This window comes from Lepisosteus oculatus, chromosome 12 (assembly GCF_040954835.1).
Source record: "Lepisosteus oculatus isolate fLepOcu1 chromosome 12, fLepOcu1.hap2, whole genome shotgun sequence".
NCBI lineage: Eukaryota > Metazoa > Chordata > Actinopteri > Semionotiformes > Lepisosteidae > Lepisosteus > Lepisosteus oculatus.
This window is the reverse complement of record NC_090707.1, coordinates 39460274-39477582: the sequence shown is the minus strand read 5'-3', so window position 1 is coordinate 39477582 and position 17309 is coordinate 39460274. Positions and strand designations below refer to the sequence as shown.

Below are 17309 nucleotides of genomic sequence, written 5' to 3'. Positions count from 1 at the left end.
TCGTGCATCTTCACAGCCCAGCAGCCGGACAGACATGGGGGACCAGAACACTGTCGTGTGTGCAACCATCTCTGGAGTGCAAGACACACATGCAGGGCTACAGCAGCTCAGTCACGAGAATGTGTGCGTGTCCTGTAAACCCATGCAGGACTCGTGTGTGTGTGTGTGTGTGTGTGTGTGTGTGTGTGTGTGTGTGTCCTGTAAACCCATGCAGGACTCGTGTGTGCGTGTGCATGTGTTGGAAACCCATGCAGTACTCGTGTGTGTGCGTGTGTATGTGCATGTGTAGGAAACCCATGCAGTACTCGTGCGTGCGCGTGTGCGTGTGCGTGTTGTAAACCCATGCAGGACTCGTGTGCACTCATGCGCTACAGGACTGGACAGTCACAGTGGACAGACAGGGGAGACATGCACCTCAATTTTGCGTCCCTCCACCAGCGTTCCGTGTAAGCGCTCCCTCGCTTTCTCGGCGTCAGCGCTCGACTCAAACGTCACAAACCCGAACCCCTGCATGCCCCAACCGGAGAGGGGAGGAGTGGAGTATCGAGAGAGGGGGGAGGGGGGGAGGGAGGGAGGGGAATATTAGGAATATAGACGGAGAGCATTCAGGGAGGGAGAGGAGAGTATTAGAGTATTTGGAGAGCATTAAGGAAGGGAGGAGAGTATTAGCAGAGTATTTGGAGAATATTGAGGGGGGTAGGGAGTAGAGTAGTAGCAGAATATTTGGAGAGTATTGAGAAAGAGGGAGGAGAGTATTAGCAGGGTATTTGGAGAGCATTGAGAGAGGGAGAGGAGAGTATTAGCAGAGTATTGAGAGGGTATTGAGGTGGGCAGGGAGGAGAGTATTAGCAGAGTATTGAGAGAATATTGAGGGGGGGGTATTAGCAGAGTATTTGGAGAGCATTGAGGAAGGGAGGAGAGTATTAGCAGAGTATTTGGAGAGTATTAAGGGAGGGACAGGAGAGTATTAGCAGAGTATTTGTAGAGTATTGAGGGAGGAACAGGAGAGTATTAGAGTATTTGGAGAGTATTGAGGGAGGGAGGAGAGTATTGGGGGAGGGACGTAGGGAGAAGGAGTGGAGAGAACAACATGCACAACATTAAAAATAAAATAAATTCTTGAATTCAGAACAAATCAGAACCAAAAGCACTGCTTGAGATAATTAACTATGAAGAGGTCAATGGGTTAATCTGATTGAAAGAGCAACATGCCAAGCCACAATGACCCCGAGTGACCCCCCCAATACTCACATCCCGCCGAGCCCTGCACAACAGGACAGAGAAGACTGTGCGTTACTTCAAACTCACAAACCCCCCGCCCCCCAGAGACACCCCAGCCCTGACCGCGACAGGACCAGCACGGGGTGAGAACCCTCCCAGCATGCACCTCTCCTGAACCCCAGCCCTGACCGCGACAGGACCAGCACGGGGTGAGAACCCTCCCAGCATGCACCTCTCCTGAACCCCAGCCCTGACCGCGACAGGACCAGCACGGGGTGAGAACCCTCCCAGCATGCACCTCTCCTGAACCCCAGCCCTGACCGGGACAGGACCAGCACGGGGTGAGAACCCTCCCAGCATGCACCTCTCCTGAACCCCAGCCCTGACCGCGACAGGACCAGCACGGGGTGAGAACCCTCCCAGCATGCACCTCTCCTGAACCCCAGCCCTGACCGTGACAGGACCAGCACGGGGTGAGAAAACCCTCCCAGAATGCACCTCTCCTGAACCCCAGCCCTGACCGCGACAGGACCAGCATGGGGTGAGAAAACCCTCCCAGCATGCACCTCTCCTGAACCCCAGCCCTGACTGGGACAGGAGGGGTTCTGCTGGGAGCTCAGAGAACACTCCCAGCATGCACCTCTCCTGAACCCAGGACAGATCCTGCAGCAGTGCCACGGTGAAGACTGGCGTCCGCCTCCCAAGGGGTCACCCCAGCACCCCCAGCCAGTACTGCCGCCCCTCCTGCTGCTGTGGTCCAGGCACTGGTGCCGGTCCGAACCGCTCAGCAGCTGGCGCGAGGGAGGGGCCAAGGGCACGCCCTCCTACCTTTGAGCCTCGCTCGTTGAAGATGATCTCCACATCCAGGATCTTCCCGAATTGCTGAGAAATAGAAGCAGCGGGACGGTCAGGCACAGCCGCACCCCAAAACCCCAAAACAGCACCCCCCAAACACTGACCCCTCCCTCACTGCTCGCTCACCCCAAACATCTGGCGGAGATCCGGGTCCCGGAAACGGAAAGGGATGTTGGAGACGTGCAGCCTTTTAGGGGTCATCTTGGATTCCTGGGACTCGCCCCCCACAGACTGAGACTGGATACACTGTCCATCTGTCTGAGCCACACCATCAGTCTGCTGAGAGAGAGGGGGGTTAATACACACACTCCTGTACACTGACACTGCACTGAGAGAGAGAGAGGGGTTAATACACACACTCCTCCTGCACACTACTGTACACTGACACTGCACTGAGAGAGAGAGGGGTTAATACACACACTCCTCCTGCACACTACTGTACACTGACACTGCACTGAGAGAGAGAGGGGTTAATACACACACTCCTCCTGCACACTACTGTACACTGACCCTGCAATGAGAGAGAGGGGTTAATACACACACTTCTCCTGCACACTACTGTACACTGACACTGCACTGAGAGAGAGAGAGGGGTTAATACACACACTCCTCCTGCACACTACTGTACACTGACACTGCACTGAGAGAGAGAGAGGGGTTAATACACACACTCCTCCTGCACACTACTGTACACTGACACTGCACTGAGAGAGAGAGGGGTTAATACACACACCTACTGCACACAATGGTAAGAGAAAGAGGTTACTGAACGATCATATTGACGGAATTAGCAGAGTAACAGAGTCTGATACTCACTGCTGAGTTTGCTGTGTTATTAGCAGCACCTGTGCTGCTGGTTCCTGGTCCCTGGTCTGTGGGCCCTCCTGGACCCCCACTGCTGTACAGCCCCATCCCACCCTGTGGTGCCCCAAACTCCGAGCTCAGCCCGTTCTGGGGGGGTGGTGGTGGGGGAAATGAGGGGAAAGGAGGGGGCACCAGGCCCTCTGAACCCCCTGCTGAGTCCTGAGCTCCCTGCAGAGCAAGAGAGAGGGGTTAATCCACACACTCCTCCTGCACACTACTGTACACTGACACTGCACTGAGAGAGAGGGGTTAATACACACACTCCTCCTGCACACTACTGTACACTGACACTGCACTGAGAGAGAGAGAGGGGTTAATACACACACTCCTCCTGCACACTACTGTACACTGACACTGCACTGAGAGAGAGAGGGGTTAATACACACACTCCTCCTGCACACTACTGTACACTGACACTGCACTGAGAGAGAGGGGTTAATACACACACTCCTCCTGCACACTACTGTACACTGACACTGCACTGAGAGAGAGGGATTAATACACACACTCCTCCTGCACACTACTGTACACTGACACTGCACTGAGAGAGAGGGGTTAATCCACACACTCCTCCTGCACACTACTGTACACTGACACTGCACTGAGAGAGAGGGGTTAATACACACACTCCTCCTGCACACTACTGTACACTGACACTGCACTGAGAGAGAGAGGGGTTAATACACACACTCCTCCTGCACACTACTGTACACTGACACTGCACTGAGAGAGAGAGGGGTTAATACACACACTCCTCCTGCACACTGCTGTACACTGACACTGCACTGAGAGAGAGGGGTTAATACACACACTCCTCCTGCACACTACTGTACACTGACACTGCACTGAGAGAGAGAGGGGTTAATACACACACTCCTCCTGCACACTACTGTACACTGACACTGCACTGAGAGAGAGAGAGGGGTTAATACACACACTCCTCCTGCACACTACTGTACACTGACACTGCACTGAGAGAGAGGGGTTAATACACACACTCCTCCTGCACACTGCTGTACACTGACACTGCACTGAGAGAGAGAGGGGTTAATACACACACTCCTCCTGCACACTGCTGTACACTGACACTGCACTGGGAGAGAGGGGTTAATACACACACTTATCCTGCACACTACTGTGCACTGACACTGCACTGAGAGAGAGAGGGGTTAATACACACACTCCTCCTGCACACTACTGTACACTGACACTGCACTGAGAGAGAGAGAGGGGTTAATACACACACTCCTCCTGCACACTACTGTACACTGACACTGCCCTCAAGGGTTGAGTATTAAATTCCCTGACGTGTCTGCGAGTGGGACACAGTGGGACACCGTGGGACTCGCTCTGTGCTCGGGGGTTCGGGGTATCACCGTGACACTGTCTGCTGAGCCCATGAAATATTGAGAAGGAGCCCATGTATTATGGATGGCCAGACCGGCTCCCTGACTCACTCACACACTGACTCACACACGTACAGGCTGCCTGTCGTCTCTGGGCGTGAGTCACCCACAGGAGCTGCCGGTCCCGGGCGCGAGCTGCCAGCCTCCCACACACACCACTCCTCGGCCCTCAGCCGCTGGGGCACCGGACCCAGACCACACAGACTGGACACTCGGCCAGCCAGAACTGTCACGCCAGACAAGAGCACTGACCACCAGACCAGACCCTGTCCACTCTCTCCTTTCATCAGACTGACCACCAGACCAGACCCTGTCCACTCTCTCATCAGACTGACCAGACCAGACTCTGTCCACTCTCTCCTTTCATCAGACTGACCAGACCAGACCCTGTCCACTCTCTCATCAGACTGACCAGACCAGACCCTGTCCACTCTCTCATCAGACTGACCAGACCAGACTCTGTCCACTCTCTCCTTTCATCAGACTGACCACCAGACCAGACCCTGTCCACTCTCTCATCAGACTGACCAGACCAGACTCTGTCCACTCTCTCCTTTCATCAGACTGACCACCAGACCAGACCCTGTCCACTCTCTCATCAGACTGACCAGACCAGACTCTGTCCACTCTCTCCTTTCATCAGACTGACCACCAGACCAGACCCTGTCCACTCTCTCCTTTCATCAGACTGACCACCAGACCAGATCCTGCCCACACCCTTCTGTGGTCAGGCCGGCCAATGACCACCACGCCGGCCACTGTCCGCACGCTGCCTTCACGGGTACGCGCACGCTCGCGAAACAGGAGCAGCGGGTTCCAGTTACCTGCGAGACCATCTGTCCGTCCATGAACAGCCGGACAGGGGTCGCCACCTGCGCGCTAACTCTCGGGAGTCCGCACCGTGCCCGTGGAAACTGCAGGCCCAACGGAACTCTCCTGCCGGCTCCACCTGTCTGTCCAGCCTACATCTCCGCCCGTCTTCCTCGCCCGTCCGCCGGCGGAAACTCCGCTCCCGGCCCTGTGCCGTGCGGGCCGCAGGCCCCGCCCCGCCCGTCACTCACTCGGAAACACGCCCCCCTTCGCCGTCGTCACTGACCCTTCTCCCCGCCTCCCTGACCATATAAGGCTTTGTTTCCGCCCTGCCTGCTTCTTCCACGGACCTGATTTGTCTGCAAGGAACACGCCCAGGGAATTCTTAAAGGAGACGGCTCCTTTAAGCAATTTGACACGCTAACACTGCACACAAAGGCAGCGGGACGCTTTAAAAAGCTAATACTCCCCTTTAACACGCTTTGAACCGGGACGGTGTGGTTTCCCAAGAACGAACTCAAAACGTCTCTGTTTTCCAGATAGTCCTGTCGCTCAAATATTTAATAGTTTGCATGTTTTCACTTCAATACCACCGGAGAAGCATCCCAGCAGAAGGCTCCCCAAATTCTGTCCGCACACACCCAAAGCATTAGAAGAGGAATTCGGTTTAGAAACACGCAGCACCCCAGCCCTGTCAGCGCAGTCGAGACCAGACCAGACCCGGGCACGCTGAGATCCAACAGCCGCAGAGAAACACCCAAACCTGTCTTGTCAGTCTGTCTCTCCCGCCCTGCTGTTGCTGGGTGTGGCCCAGCAATCTCCAGGAGCACTGCTGACAAGACAGACCGCCAGAAAAACATCCCCTGGGCCTCTCTCAGAGAGGAGATGCACACAGCCCAGTCACAGGCTCTAGACTCTTCTAGTCCCTGTGGAGTCCAGCACACTGACACAGCCCAGTCACAGGCTCTAGACTCTTCTAGTTCCTGTGGAGTCCAGCACACTGACACAGCCCAGTCACAGGCTCTAGACTCTTCTAGTCCCTGTGGAGTCCAGCACACTGACACAGCCCAGTCACAGGCTCTGGACTCTTCTAGTCCCTGTGGAGTCCAGCACACTGACACACAGCCCAGTCACAGGCTCTAGACTCTTCTAGTCCCTGTGGAGTCCAGCACACTGACACAGCCCAGTCACAGGCTCTAGACTCTTCTAGTCCCTGTGGAGTCCAGCACACTGACACACAGCCCAGTCACAGGCTCTAGACTCTTCTAGTCCCTGTGGAGTCCAGCACACTGACACAGCCCAGTCACAGGCTCTAGACTCTTCTAGTCCCTGTGGAGTCCAGCACACTGACACAGCCCAGTCACAGGCTCTAGACTCTTCTAGTCCCTGTGGAGTCCAGCACACTGACACAGCCCAGTCACAGGCTCTAGACTCTTCTAGTCCCTGTGGAGTCCAGGACACTGACACAGCCCAGTCACAGGTTCTAGACTCTTCTAGTCCCTGTGGAGTCCAGCACACTGACACACAGTGCAGTGTCTGTATGAACCCCTCTCTCTCTCAGTGCAGTGTTAATGTACTGGAGTGTCCAGTCAGTGTGTCTGTATGAACCCCTCTCTCTCTCAGTGCAGTGTTCATGTACTGGAGTGTCCAGTCAGTGTGTCTGTATTAACCCCTCTCTCTCTCAGTGCAGTGTTAATGTACTGGAGTGTCCAGTCAGTGTGTCTGTATGAACCCCTCTCTCTCTCAGTGCTGTGTTAATGTACTGGAGTGTCCAGTCAGTGTGTCTGTATGAACCCCTCTCTCTCTCAGTGCAGTGTTCATGTACTGGAGTGTCCAGTCAGTGTGTCTGTATGAACCCCTCTCTCTCTCAGTGCAGTGTTCATGTACTGGAGTGTCCAGTCAGTGTGTCTGTATGAACCCCTCTCTCTCTCAGTGCAGTGTTCATGTACTGGAGTGTCCAGTCAGTGTGTCTGTATGAACCCCTCTCTCTCTCAGTGCAGTGTTAATGTACTGGAGTGTCCAGTCAGTGTGTCTGTATGAACCCCTCTCTCTCTCAGTGCAGTGTTCATGTACTGGAGTGTCCAGTCAGTGTGTCTGTATGAACCCCTCTCTCTCTCAGTGCAGTGCTCATGTACTGGAGTGTCCAGTCAGTGTGTCTGTATGAACCCCTCTCTCTCTCAGTGCAGTGTTAATGTACTGGAGTGTCCAGTCAGTGTGTGTGTATGAACCCCTCTCTCTCTCAGTGCAGTGTTCATGTACTGGAGTGTCCAGTCAGTGTGTCTGTATGAACCCCTCTCTCTCAGTGCAGTGTTCATGTACTGGAGTGTCCAGTCAGTGTGTCTGTATGAACCCCTCTCTCTCTCAGTGCAGTGTTCATGTACTGGAGTGTCCAGTCAGTGTGTCTGTATGAACCCCTCTCTCTCTCAGTGCAGTGTTCATGTACTGGAGTGTCCAGTCAGTGTGTCTGTATGAACCCCTCTCTCTCAGGGAGGGGGGTTGTCTTTCACAGCTCCTCTTCTGGCCACAGACACCCCACCCCCTCTTTCTGAATGACCAGAACAGCTGTGGGCACCTGCTGCTGCTCCTGGGGGGGGGTGAATTAACCCTTTGTCTAAGTCCTTACATCTCAGTGTGAGATTGAGGGCGTATTAACTCTGGAGACCACAGCTGCTTCAGTCACTCCTGACACAGAGGTGCAGATGTGTTGTTACAGACTGAGTGTCTGTTCAGCTGCTCTACAGGAGTGATGATGATGATGATGAAGGGTGTCCATGTGGATCTCTAGTGTCCAGGCCACAGCGATACAAGACGATGGCGAACTGAGCGACAGCAGGGGCAGCACACTCACCGACAGCAGGCTGGGGAGGTCCAGGCGGTACAGTCCCATCATGATTGCTCAGGCGTGCAGATGCCTGTCCCTGGTCTGCTTCCCCTGTCTCCCTCCTGCGGCTGGGCTGGGTGGACTGCTCCTCAGACTCCAGCCATGTGCCTCTCTACCCCCCTCCTCCCGGACCCCCGACTCTCTCCCTGTGCTCTGTCCGTCTGCACGGCTCACTCTCTCCCTGTGCTCTCACTGTCTCACTCTCTCCCTGTGCTCTGTCTGTCTGAACGGCTCACTCTCTCCCTGTGCTCTCACTGTCTCACTCTCTCCCTGTGCTCTCACTGTCTGAACGGCTCACTCTCTCCCTGTGCTCTCACTATCTGAACGGCTCACTCTCTCCCTGTGCTCTGTCTGTCTCACTCTCTCCCTGTGCTCTCACTGTCTCACTCTCTCCCTGTGCTCTGTCTGTCTGCACGGCTCCCTCTCTCCCTGTGCTCTCACTGTCTGTCTCACTCTCTCCCTGTGCTCTCACTGTCTGAACGGCTCACTCTCTCCCTGTGCTCTCACTGTCTGAAAGGCTCACTCTCTCCCTGTGCTCTCACTGTCTGAAAGGCTCACTCTTTCCCTGTGCTCTGTCTGTCTCACTCTCTCCCTGTGCTCTGTCTGTCTCACTCTCTCCCTGTGCTCTGTCTGTCTGCACGGCTCCCTCTCTCCCTGTGCTCTGTCTGTATCACTCTCTCCCTGTGCTCTCACTGTCTGCACGGCTCCCTCTCTCCCTGTGCTCTCCCTCTCTCTCCCCGTCTCTCTGCAGGCCTCTCTCCCTCTCTCTGGAGACACAGCTGCCAGGCCGGGGTGTGTTGAGCTGAGCCACACCCACCCCACCCCCGCCTCCCGAGTGGGGCCAGCCCCCCAGACCAGCCCGGGCTCACCGGCGCAGCCCGCTGGTGCGGACGGAGCGTGGCACGGTCTACTGACCCGCGAGTCGGCTTGACCATTTGTGTCCACGACAACGACAAGACAGGACACGCAAATCCCAGGACCTCAGAGCACAAACGGCATCACCTCCAACGCACAAGGCACCCAAACGACTTGACACTGTTTGTGCCGAGCAAATCACACCCAACACAGGACATGGGAGAACCCAGATGGGACAACTGTGTGTGTGCGTGTGTGTGTGTGTCAGTAGGTTCAGAAGGAGCTACTGTCCGAGTCATTGCAACAGCTGCACTTCAACAACGGGGTGAGGCAGCCCACACTATTGCACTGACACACACACACACACACACACTGATAGAGGAGTAGGCCACACTACTGCACTGACACACACACACACCGATAGAGGAGTAGCCCACACTACTGCACTGACACACACACACACACACCGATAGAGGAGTAGGCCACACTACTGCACTGACACACACACACACACCGATAGAGGAGTAGCCCACACTACTGCACTGACACACACACACACACCGATAGAGGAGTAGCCCACACTACTGCACTGACACACACACACACACACACCGATAGAGGAGTAGGCCACACTACTGCACTGACACACACACACACCGATAGAGGAGTAGCCCACACTACTGCACTGACACACACACACACACACCGATAGAGGAGTAGCCCACACTACTGCACTGACACACACACACACACACCGATAGAGGAGTAGCCCACACTACTGCACTGACACACACACACACACACCGATAGAGGAGTAGGCCACACTACTGCACTGACACACACACACACTCTCACACACACAGATAGAGGAGTAGCCCACACTACTGCACTGACACACACTCACAAGACCAGACAAGACCAGAGTCCTGTTTTTCCAGAAAAAAGCCAGACCTCAGGCAAACAGGTACCACTTCACACTGAACAGCAACACACTGGAGCACACAACCAGCTACACATACAGAACCTCGGACTGACTATCAGCTCATCTGACTCAGCCCATAGAAGCCCTGCACAGAGTTCTGCAAAACATCCTCATGTGCAGAGGAAAACACCTCCTAACAACACACGCAGGACGTCTGAGGCCGGTACACACCACTGACCAACATGCAGCAGAGAGCACTACAGCCCCGGTCACCCCTGAGAACCAGTGAGCAGGCTGTCCAGAGAGGACAGGCTCAGTGACCACACCCTGGCCAGAGACACTGGACACAGGCAGACCCGGCTGTCCAGAGAGGACAGGCTCAGTGACCACAGCCTGGCCAGAGACACTGGACACACGCAGACCTGGCTGTCCAGAGAGGACAGGCTCAGTGACCACAGCCTGGCCAGAGAAACTGGACACAGGCAGACCTGGCTGTCCAGAGAGGACAGGCTCAGTGACCACAGCCTGGACAGAGACACTGGACACAGGCAGACCTGGCTGTCCAGAGAGGACAGGCTCAGTGACCACAGCCTGGCCAGAGACACTGGACACAGGCAGACCTGGCTGTCCAGAGAGGACAGGCTCAGTGAGGGGGAGAGGGGATTGTGCAGTGAGGGGATGCAGATGAGTGGATCAGGTTTAATCTACACAGCTGTGCTGCTGCAGTGCCCGCAGGCCCTGCAGACTCGCCCAGGCCTGCTCACCCAGCACAGCTCCTGAACCCCCAGTGCAGCCGAGCGGCATTCCTGAGCAGGGAGGGGCCCCCAGGGTGCGGGGGGCGACCCACAGCTCTCCTGACAGACAGGCAGCACGCAGGGCAGAGAGAGACAGACGGGCAGGCAGCACATGGGACAGAAAGAGAGAGAGAGAGAGACAGGCAGGCAGCACACGGGGCACAGAGAGCTGATCTGAACAAGACACAAGGCCAGGGCGCCCCCTGCAGGCCAGCCCAGTGCCTGTCTGGTGGAGTTTCAGTAGGCGGCTTCTGAGCACAGATCAGCCATGTTCAGACAGTAGCTATTGACATGAACAATCAGAGCTGCATACTGCTCCCCTCATGTGTTCTCTGTGCATTACTGCAACCAACAGGAGCTAGTTCTCCTGAGACACTCAAAACAGCCAACAGCACTTCCCCACTCCTTCAGTGGGGCACAGCAAGACAAGAGAAAGACATGGCCTCCATCATCATCACTCCTGTAGAGCAGCTGAACAGACACTCAGTCTGTAACAACACGTCTGCACCTCTGTGTCCTGTGTCAGGGGGACAGTGGGGTTACAGACAGAGACTGGACACTGGAGCTGGAGAGAGGATAGAGTCACCCAGAGCCCCACACTGACACCCTTCATCATCATCATCACTCCTGAACAGACACTCAAGTCTGTAACAACACGTCTGCACCTCTGTGTCCTGTGTCAGGGGGACAGTGGGGTTACAGACAGAGACTGGACACTGGAGCTGGAGAGAGGATAGAGTCACCCAGAGCCCCTCACTGACACCCTTCATCATCATCATCACTCCTGAACAGACCCTCAGTCTGTAACAACACGTCTGCACCTCTGTGTCCTGTGTCAGGGGGACAGTGGGGTTACAGACAGAGACTGGACACTGGAGCTGGAGAGAGGATAGAGTCACCCAGAGCCCCACACTGAACCCTTCATCATCATCATCATCACTCCTGAACAGGCACTCAGTCTGTAACAACACGTCTGCACCTCTGTGTCCTGTGTCAGGGGGACAGTGGGGTTACAGACAGAGACTGGACACTGGAGCTGGAGAGAGGATAGAGTCACCCAGACCCCTCACTGACACCCTTCATCATCATCATCACTCCTGAACAGACACTCAGTCTGTAACAACACGTCTGCACCTCTGTGTCCTGTGTCAGGGGGACAGTGGGGTTACAGACGCAGGACAGAACCTGGGTCCGCCTGCCTCAGCACCTTGAACTGCTCCCCCTGTCAGTCCCAGCACACTCATACAAACAACCCAATGAAAGAGATTTCTTACCTGGCTGTGCAAGGGCTGGTATGCAAGATAACCCGAGGTCAGGGGGTCATTGCTCTGAAAGAAAGAGGGAGTGGCAGTGAGCAATGTGAAACAGTCAACACACACACACACACACACTCTCCCGCTCCAAGGACACCAGAGACACCCCTCTATCTCGTTCCAGGGGATTATCGCTCTCTCTTCAAACACTATCGACTCCCGAAAGGTTAATACTGTACACTGACACTGCACTGAGAGAGAGAGGGGTTAATACACACACTCCTCCTGCACACTACTGTACACTGACACTGCACTGAGAGAGAGAGGGGTTAATACACACACTCCTCCTGCACACTACTGTACACTGACACTGCACTGAGAGAGAGAGGGGGTTAATACACACACTCCTCCTGCACACTACTGTACACTGACACTGCACTGAGAGAGAGAGGGGTTAATCCACACACTCCTCCTGCACACTACTGTTCACTGACACTGCACTGAGAGAGAGAGGGGTTAATCCACACACTCCTCCTGCACACTACTGTACACTGACACTGCACTGAGAGAGAGAGGGGTTAATCCACACACTCCTCCTGCACACTACTGTACACTGACACTGCACTGAGAGAGAGAGGGGTTAATACACACACTCCTCCTGCACACTACTGATCACTGACACTGCACTGAGAGAGAGAGGGGTTAATACACACACTCCTCCTGCACACTACTGTACACTGACACTGCACTGAGAGAGAGAGAGAGGTTAATCCACACACTCCTCCTGCACACTACTGTACACTGACACTGCACTGAGAGAGAGAGAGGGGTTAATACACACACTCCTCCTGCACACTACTGTACACTGACACTGAACTGAGAGAGAGAGGGGTTAATACACACACTCCTCCTGCACACTACTGATCACTGACACTGCACTGAGAGAGAGAGGGGTTAATACACACACTCCTCCTGCACACTACTGTACACTGACACTGCACTGAGAGAGAGAGGGGTTAATACACACACTCCTCCTGCACACTACTGTACACTGACACTGCACTGAGAGAGAGAGGGGTTAATACACACACTCCTCCTGCACACTACTGTACACTGACACTGCACTGAGAGAGAGAGGGGTTAATCCACACACTCCTCCTGCTGTACACCACAGTCCAGTCTCTCCCCCTGCCCCCCCTCTCTGCCCAGAGGGAATCTCTATTTTGGTTCCTCCTGTTGCTGCCCAGCCAATCAGCAGCGGGCCCAGGCGGTCGCCATGGCGATGCAGTCATACGGGAGGAGCGGGAGGAGGTGGGAAGACGCAGGCCGGGGGGACGTTGGGAAGGCAGGAAGGAAGCAGGAGTGAGCTCACTCCGAGCGCGTCCAGGGCAGGGGCAGCGCCGGCCCCAGGAGCAGGCACAGGGACAGGCCGGCTCAGCTCGGACACAGGCCCCTCTTTGTTCAAGGACTTCCTGCCTCATCGGGGACGGGTTTCCACCACGCGCCTCGTTCCCCCAGGGAATTCTCCCTCGGAGCGGGAACAGGGCCAGCGCAGGAAACTGCCCCCGGCGGCAGCCATCTTGGTTCTCAGTACCCCCATAGCTGAGAACTGCCTTGGAGCCAAGATGGCCACCTGGCGTCCCCAGCCCGGCGCGCTCTCAAGACGACCCTCCCACAGACTCACCCGTGAACTGGACCACACTGCTCATTCTCATGTGGCAGGGATGCAATGATCATGGGAGTGAACGCAAGAGCTGGAGATTCTGTAATCACAGTCAAGAGGTCAGAGGGCTGACTGCTATATCACTAGAAAGCCTGGGGTCAAAGGTCAGAGGGCTGACTGCTGTATCACTGGAAAGCATGGGGTCAGAGGTCAGAGGGCTGACTGCTGTATCACTGGAGCGCCTGGGGTCAGAGGTCAGAGGGCTGACCGCTGTATCACTGGAGAGTCTGGGGTCAGCAGTCAGAGGTCAGAGGGCTGACTCTGCTCTATCACTAGAGAGCCTGGGGTCAGCGGTCAGAGGTCAGAGGGCTGACTCTGCCCTATCACTGGAGAGTCTGGGGTCAGAGGTCAGAGGGATGCCTTACTGTCCTGTGGACAGGAGACACCGAGATCAAGTTGAGACAGCCTGGGGTCAGAGGTCAGCCGCGAGCAGGGAGAGGGATGGACAGCCCCGCGACACCCCCCAGGACTGGCAGAGCTCTGCCTGCGGTCACGCCACAGTCCGCGCCAGCGCCGGGTCCGTTTAATCTCATCACTCCGCTGCCCCCCCGCCTCCCCATTATCCCCATCCTCCCAACACAAAGCCCACTAATTAACTCACACTGAGCTCGTTAGCGCTGATTATCGCAGACACGCTCGATTACAGCCAGTCCGAGACACTGGGTCACAGCCAAACACAGACACCGGATCACACCTGAACACAGGCCGCCCCAGTGAGAGAGACACCGGATCACACCTGAACACAGGCCGCCCCAGTGAGAGAGACACCGATCACACCTGAACACAGGCCGCCCCAGTGAGAGACACCGATCACACCTGAACACAGGCCGCCCCAGTGAGAGAGACACCGATCACACCTGAACACAGGCCGCCCCAGTGAGAGAGACACCGATCACACCTGAACACAGGCCGCCCCAGTGAGAGAGACACCGATCACACCTGAACACAGGCCGCCCCAGTGAGAGAGACACCGATCACACCTGAACACAGGCCGCCCCAGTGAGAGAGACACCGATCACACCTGAACACAGGCCGCCCCAGTGAGAGAGACACCGATCACACCTGAACACAGGCCCTCCCAGTGAGAGAGACACCGATCACACCTGAACACAGGCCGCCCCAGTGAGAGAGACACCGATCACACCTGAACACAGGCCGCCCCAGTGAGAGAGACACCGATCACACCTGAACACAGGCCGCCCCAGTGAGAGAGACACCGGATCACACCTGAACACAGGCCGCCCCAGTGAGAGAGACACCGGATCACACCTGAACATAGGCTGCACCACTGAGAGAGACACCGGATCACACCTGAACACAGGCCGCCCCAGTGAGAGAGACACCGATCACACCTGAACACAGGCCCTCCCAGTGAGAGAGACACCGGATCACACCTGAACACAGGCCGTCCCACTGAGAGAGACACCGGATCACACCTGAACACAGGCCGTGTCACTGAGAGAGACACCGGATCACACCTGAACACAGGCCGTGCCACTGAGAGACACCGGATCACACCTGAACACAGGCCGTGCCACTGAGAGACACCGGATCACACCTGAACATGGGCCATCCCAGTGTGAGAGACACCGGATCACACCTGAACACAGGCCGCCCCAGTGAGAGAGACAACGGATCACACCTGAACACAGGCCGCCCCAGTGAGAGAGACACCGGATCACACCTGAACACAGGCCGCCCCAGTGAGAGAGACACCGATCACACCTGAACACAGGCCGCCCCAGTGAGAGAGACACCGATCACACCTGAACACAGGCCGCCCCAGTGAGAGAGACACCGATCACACCTGAACACAGGCCCTCCCAGTGAGAGAGACACCGGATCACACCTGAACACAGGCCGTCCCAGTGTGAGAGACACCGGATCACACCTGAACACAGGCCGTCCCAGTGTGAGAGACACCGGATCACACCTGAACACAGGCCGCCCCACTGAGAGACACCGGATCACACCTGAACAAAGACCCTCCCAGTGAGAGAGACACCGATCACACATGGACACAGGCTGGCGAGAGAGACGGCGCAGCGGAGTGGTGGGGAAGGGAAAGAGGCCAGCAGGGCGGGACGGAGGGCTGGGGGAGGGGACGCTCCCAACATCTGGATTCCATCAGTCTGGGGGGGGGGGGGTGAGTCAGGCTGGGGGAATGTCGTGGCGCCTCTGCAGGGGGAGGGGAAGAGCTGGACCAGCAGGGGCCCGGGGACGAGGCAGGGAGACCCGGAGCGGATCGGCACAGAGGGACAGAGACCAGCGCCCTCGTGGCACTCATCACCCGGGGTCGAAGGTCAGGGCCTCCCCCAGCGCGCCAGGGGGCAACGTCCACAGAGCAGAGCTGACAGCTGCGTCCCACTGGGCCGCAGGTCCAAACCCAGCGTGCGCAGCCGGACCGCCCCACCCCTCCTGCACACACTGAGCCGATTCCTCCGATCGCTGGCGGGTAAAGAGGCTTTGTGCAGCACTAACGAGATCAGCTCGTTAAAGCCGCACATTATCCGATATGATCCACAACAAGCTTACAAACACAGGGGGAGAGAGAGAGAGAGATTGCTGAATAGCCTCCAGACTGCTCTGTTTCAGGTCTGCACACACACACAGGGCCCTGTGGATCTTCAAACACACACACACACGGCCCTGTGGATCTGCGCACACACGCACACACGGCCCTGTGGATCTGCGCACACACGCACGACACACACACACACAGGGCCCTGTGGATCTGCGCACACACGCACACACGGCCCTGTGGATCTGCGCACACACGCACGACACACACACACACACACACACACACACACACACGGCCCTGTGGATCTGCGCACACACGCACGCACACACACACACACAGGGCCCTGTGGATCTGCGCACACACGCACACACGGCCCTGTGGATCTGCGCACACACGCACGACACACACACACACACACACACGGCCCTGTGGATCTGCGCACACACGCACGCACACACACACAGGGCCCTGTGGATCTGCGCACGCACACAAACACACACAGGGCCTTGTGGATCTGCGCACGCGCACGCACAAACACACACAGTGGGACAGTCCCCTGGCTTGCTGCCCTGCTCAGCTGGGGATAAGGGGCACCCAGAGATTCTGGGGGCTCAGAACCCAGCCTGCTGTGACGCGGTGCAGTGGAAACGAGGTCACCCCTCCTCCACCCCCGACAATCGACTGACCTTTCACTCAGCTCTGACTCTGACCTCACAGGATCGATAACCGTCCCCAGAAAATCAATACTTCCACATCACACCCTCATCATCGTCACACAGTCACACATAGAGACTGGACACTGGAGCTGGAGAGAGGATAGAGTCACCTAGAGCCCCACACTGACACCCTTCATCATCATCATCACTCCTGAACAGACACTCAGGCTGTAACAACACGTCTGCACCTCTGTGTCCTGTGTCAGAGGGACAGTGGGGTTACAGACAGAGACTGGACACTGGAGCTGGAGAGAGGATAGAGTCACCCAGAGCCCCACACTGACACCCTTCATCATCATCATCACTCCTGAACAGAGACTCAGTCTGTAACAACACGTCTGCACCTCTGTGTCCTGTGTCAGGGGGACAGTGGGGTTACAGACAGAGACTGGACACTGGAGCTGGAGAGAGGATAGAGTCACCCAGAGCCCCACACTGACACCCTTCATCATCATCATCACTCCTGAACAGACACTCAGTCTGTA

At 56.3% G+C, this 17309-nt stretch overlaps 1 protein-coding gene across 3 annotated transcripts in view; it reads right to left on the bottom strand.

Moving 5' to 3' along the window:
- rbfox2 (RNA binding fox-1 homolog 2) overlaps positions 1 to 17309 on the bottom strand; it is a 33639-nt gene that overhangs the window by 13646 nt on the left and 2684 nt on the right. For 2 of the 3 annotated variants that reach the window (XM_069197162.1, XM_069197159.1), the window contains exons 2-6: positions 11883 to 11936; positions 2893 to 3108; positions 2203 to 2355; positions 2050 to 2103; positions 415 to 507 (exon numbers count right to left, since the gene is read on the bottom strand). In XM_069197162.1, coding sequence (XP_069053263.1) covers positions 415 to 507; positions 2050 to 2103; positions 2203 to 2355; positions 2893 to 3108; positions 11883 to 11936 — 570 coding nt within the window. The remainder of the gene's footprint in view (positions 1 to 414; positions 508 to 2049; positions 2104 to 2202; positions 2356 to 2892; positions 3109 to 11882; positions 11937 to 17309) is intronic. The other variant, XM_069197161.1, reaches the window with a different exon arrangement.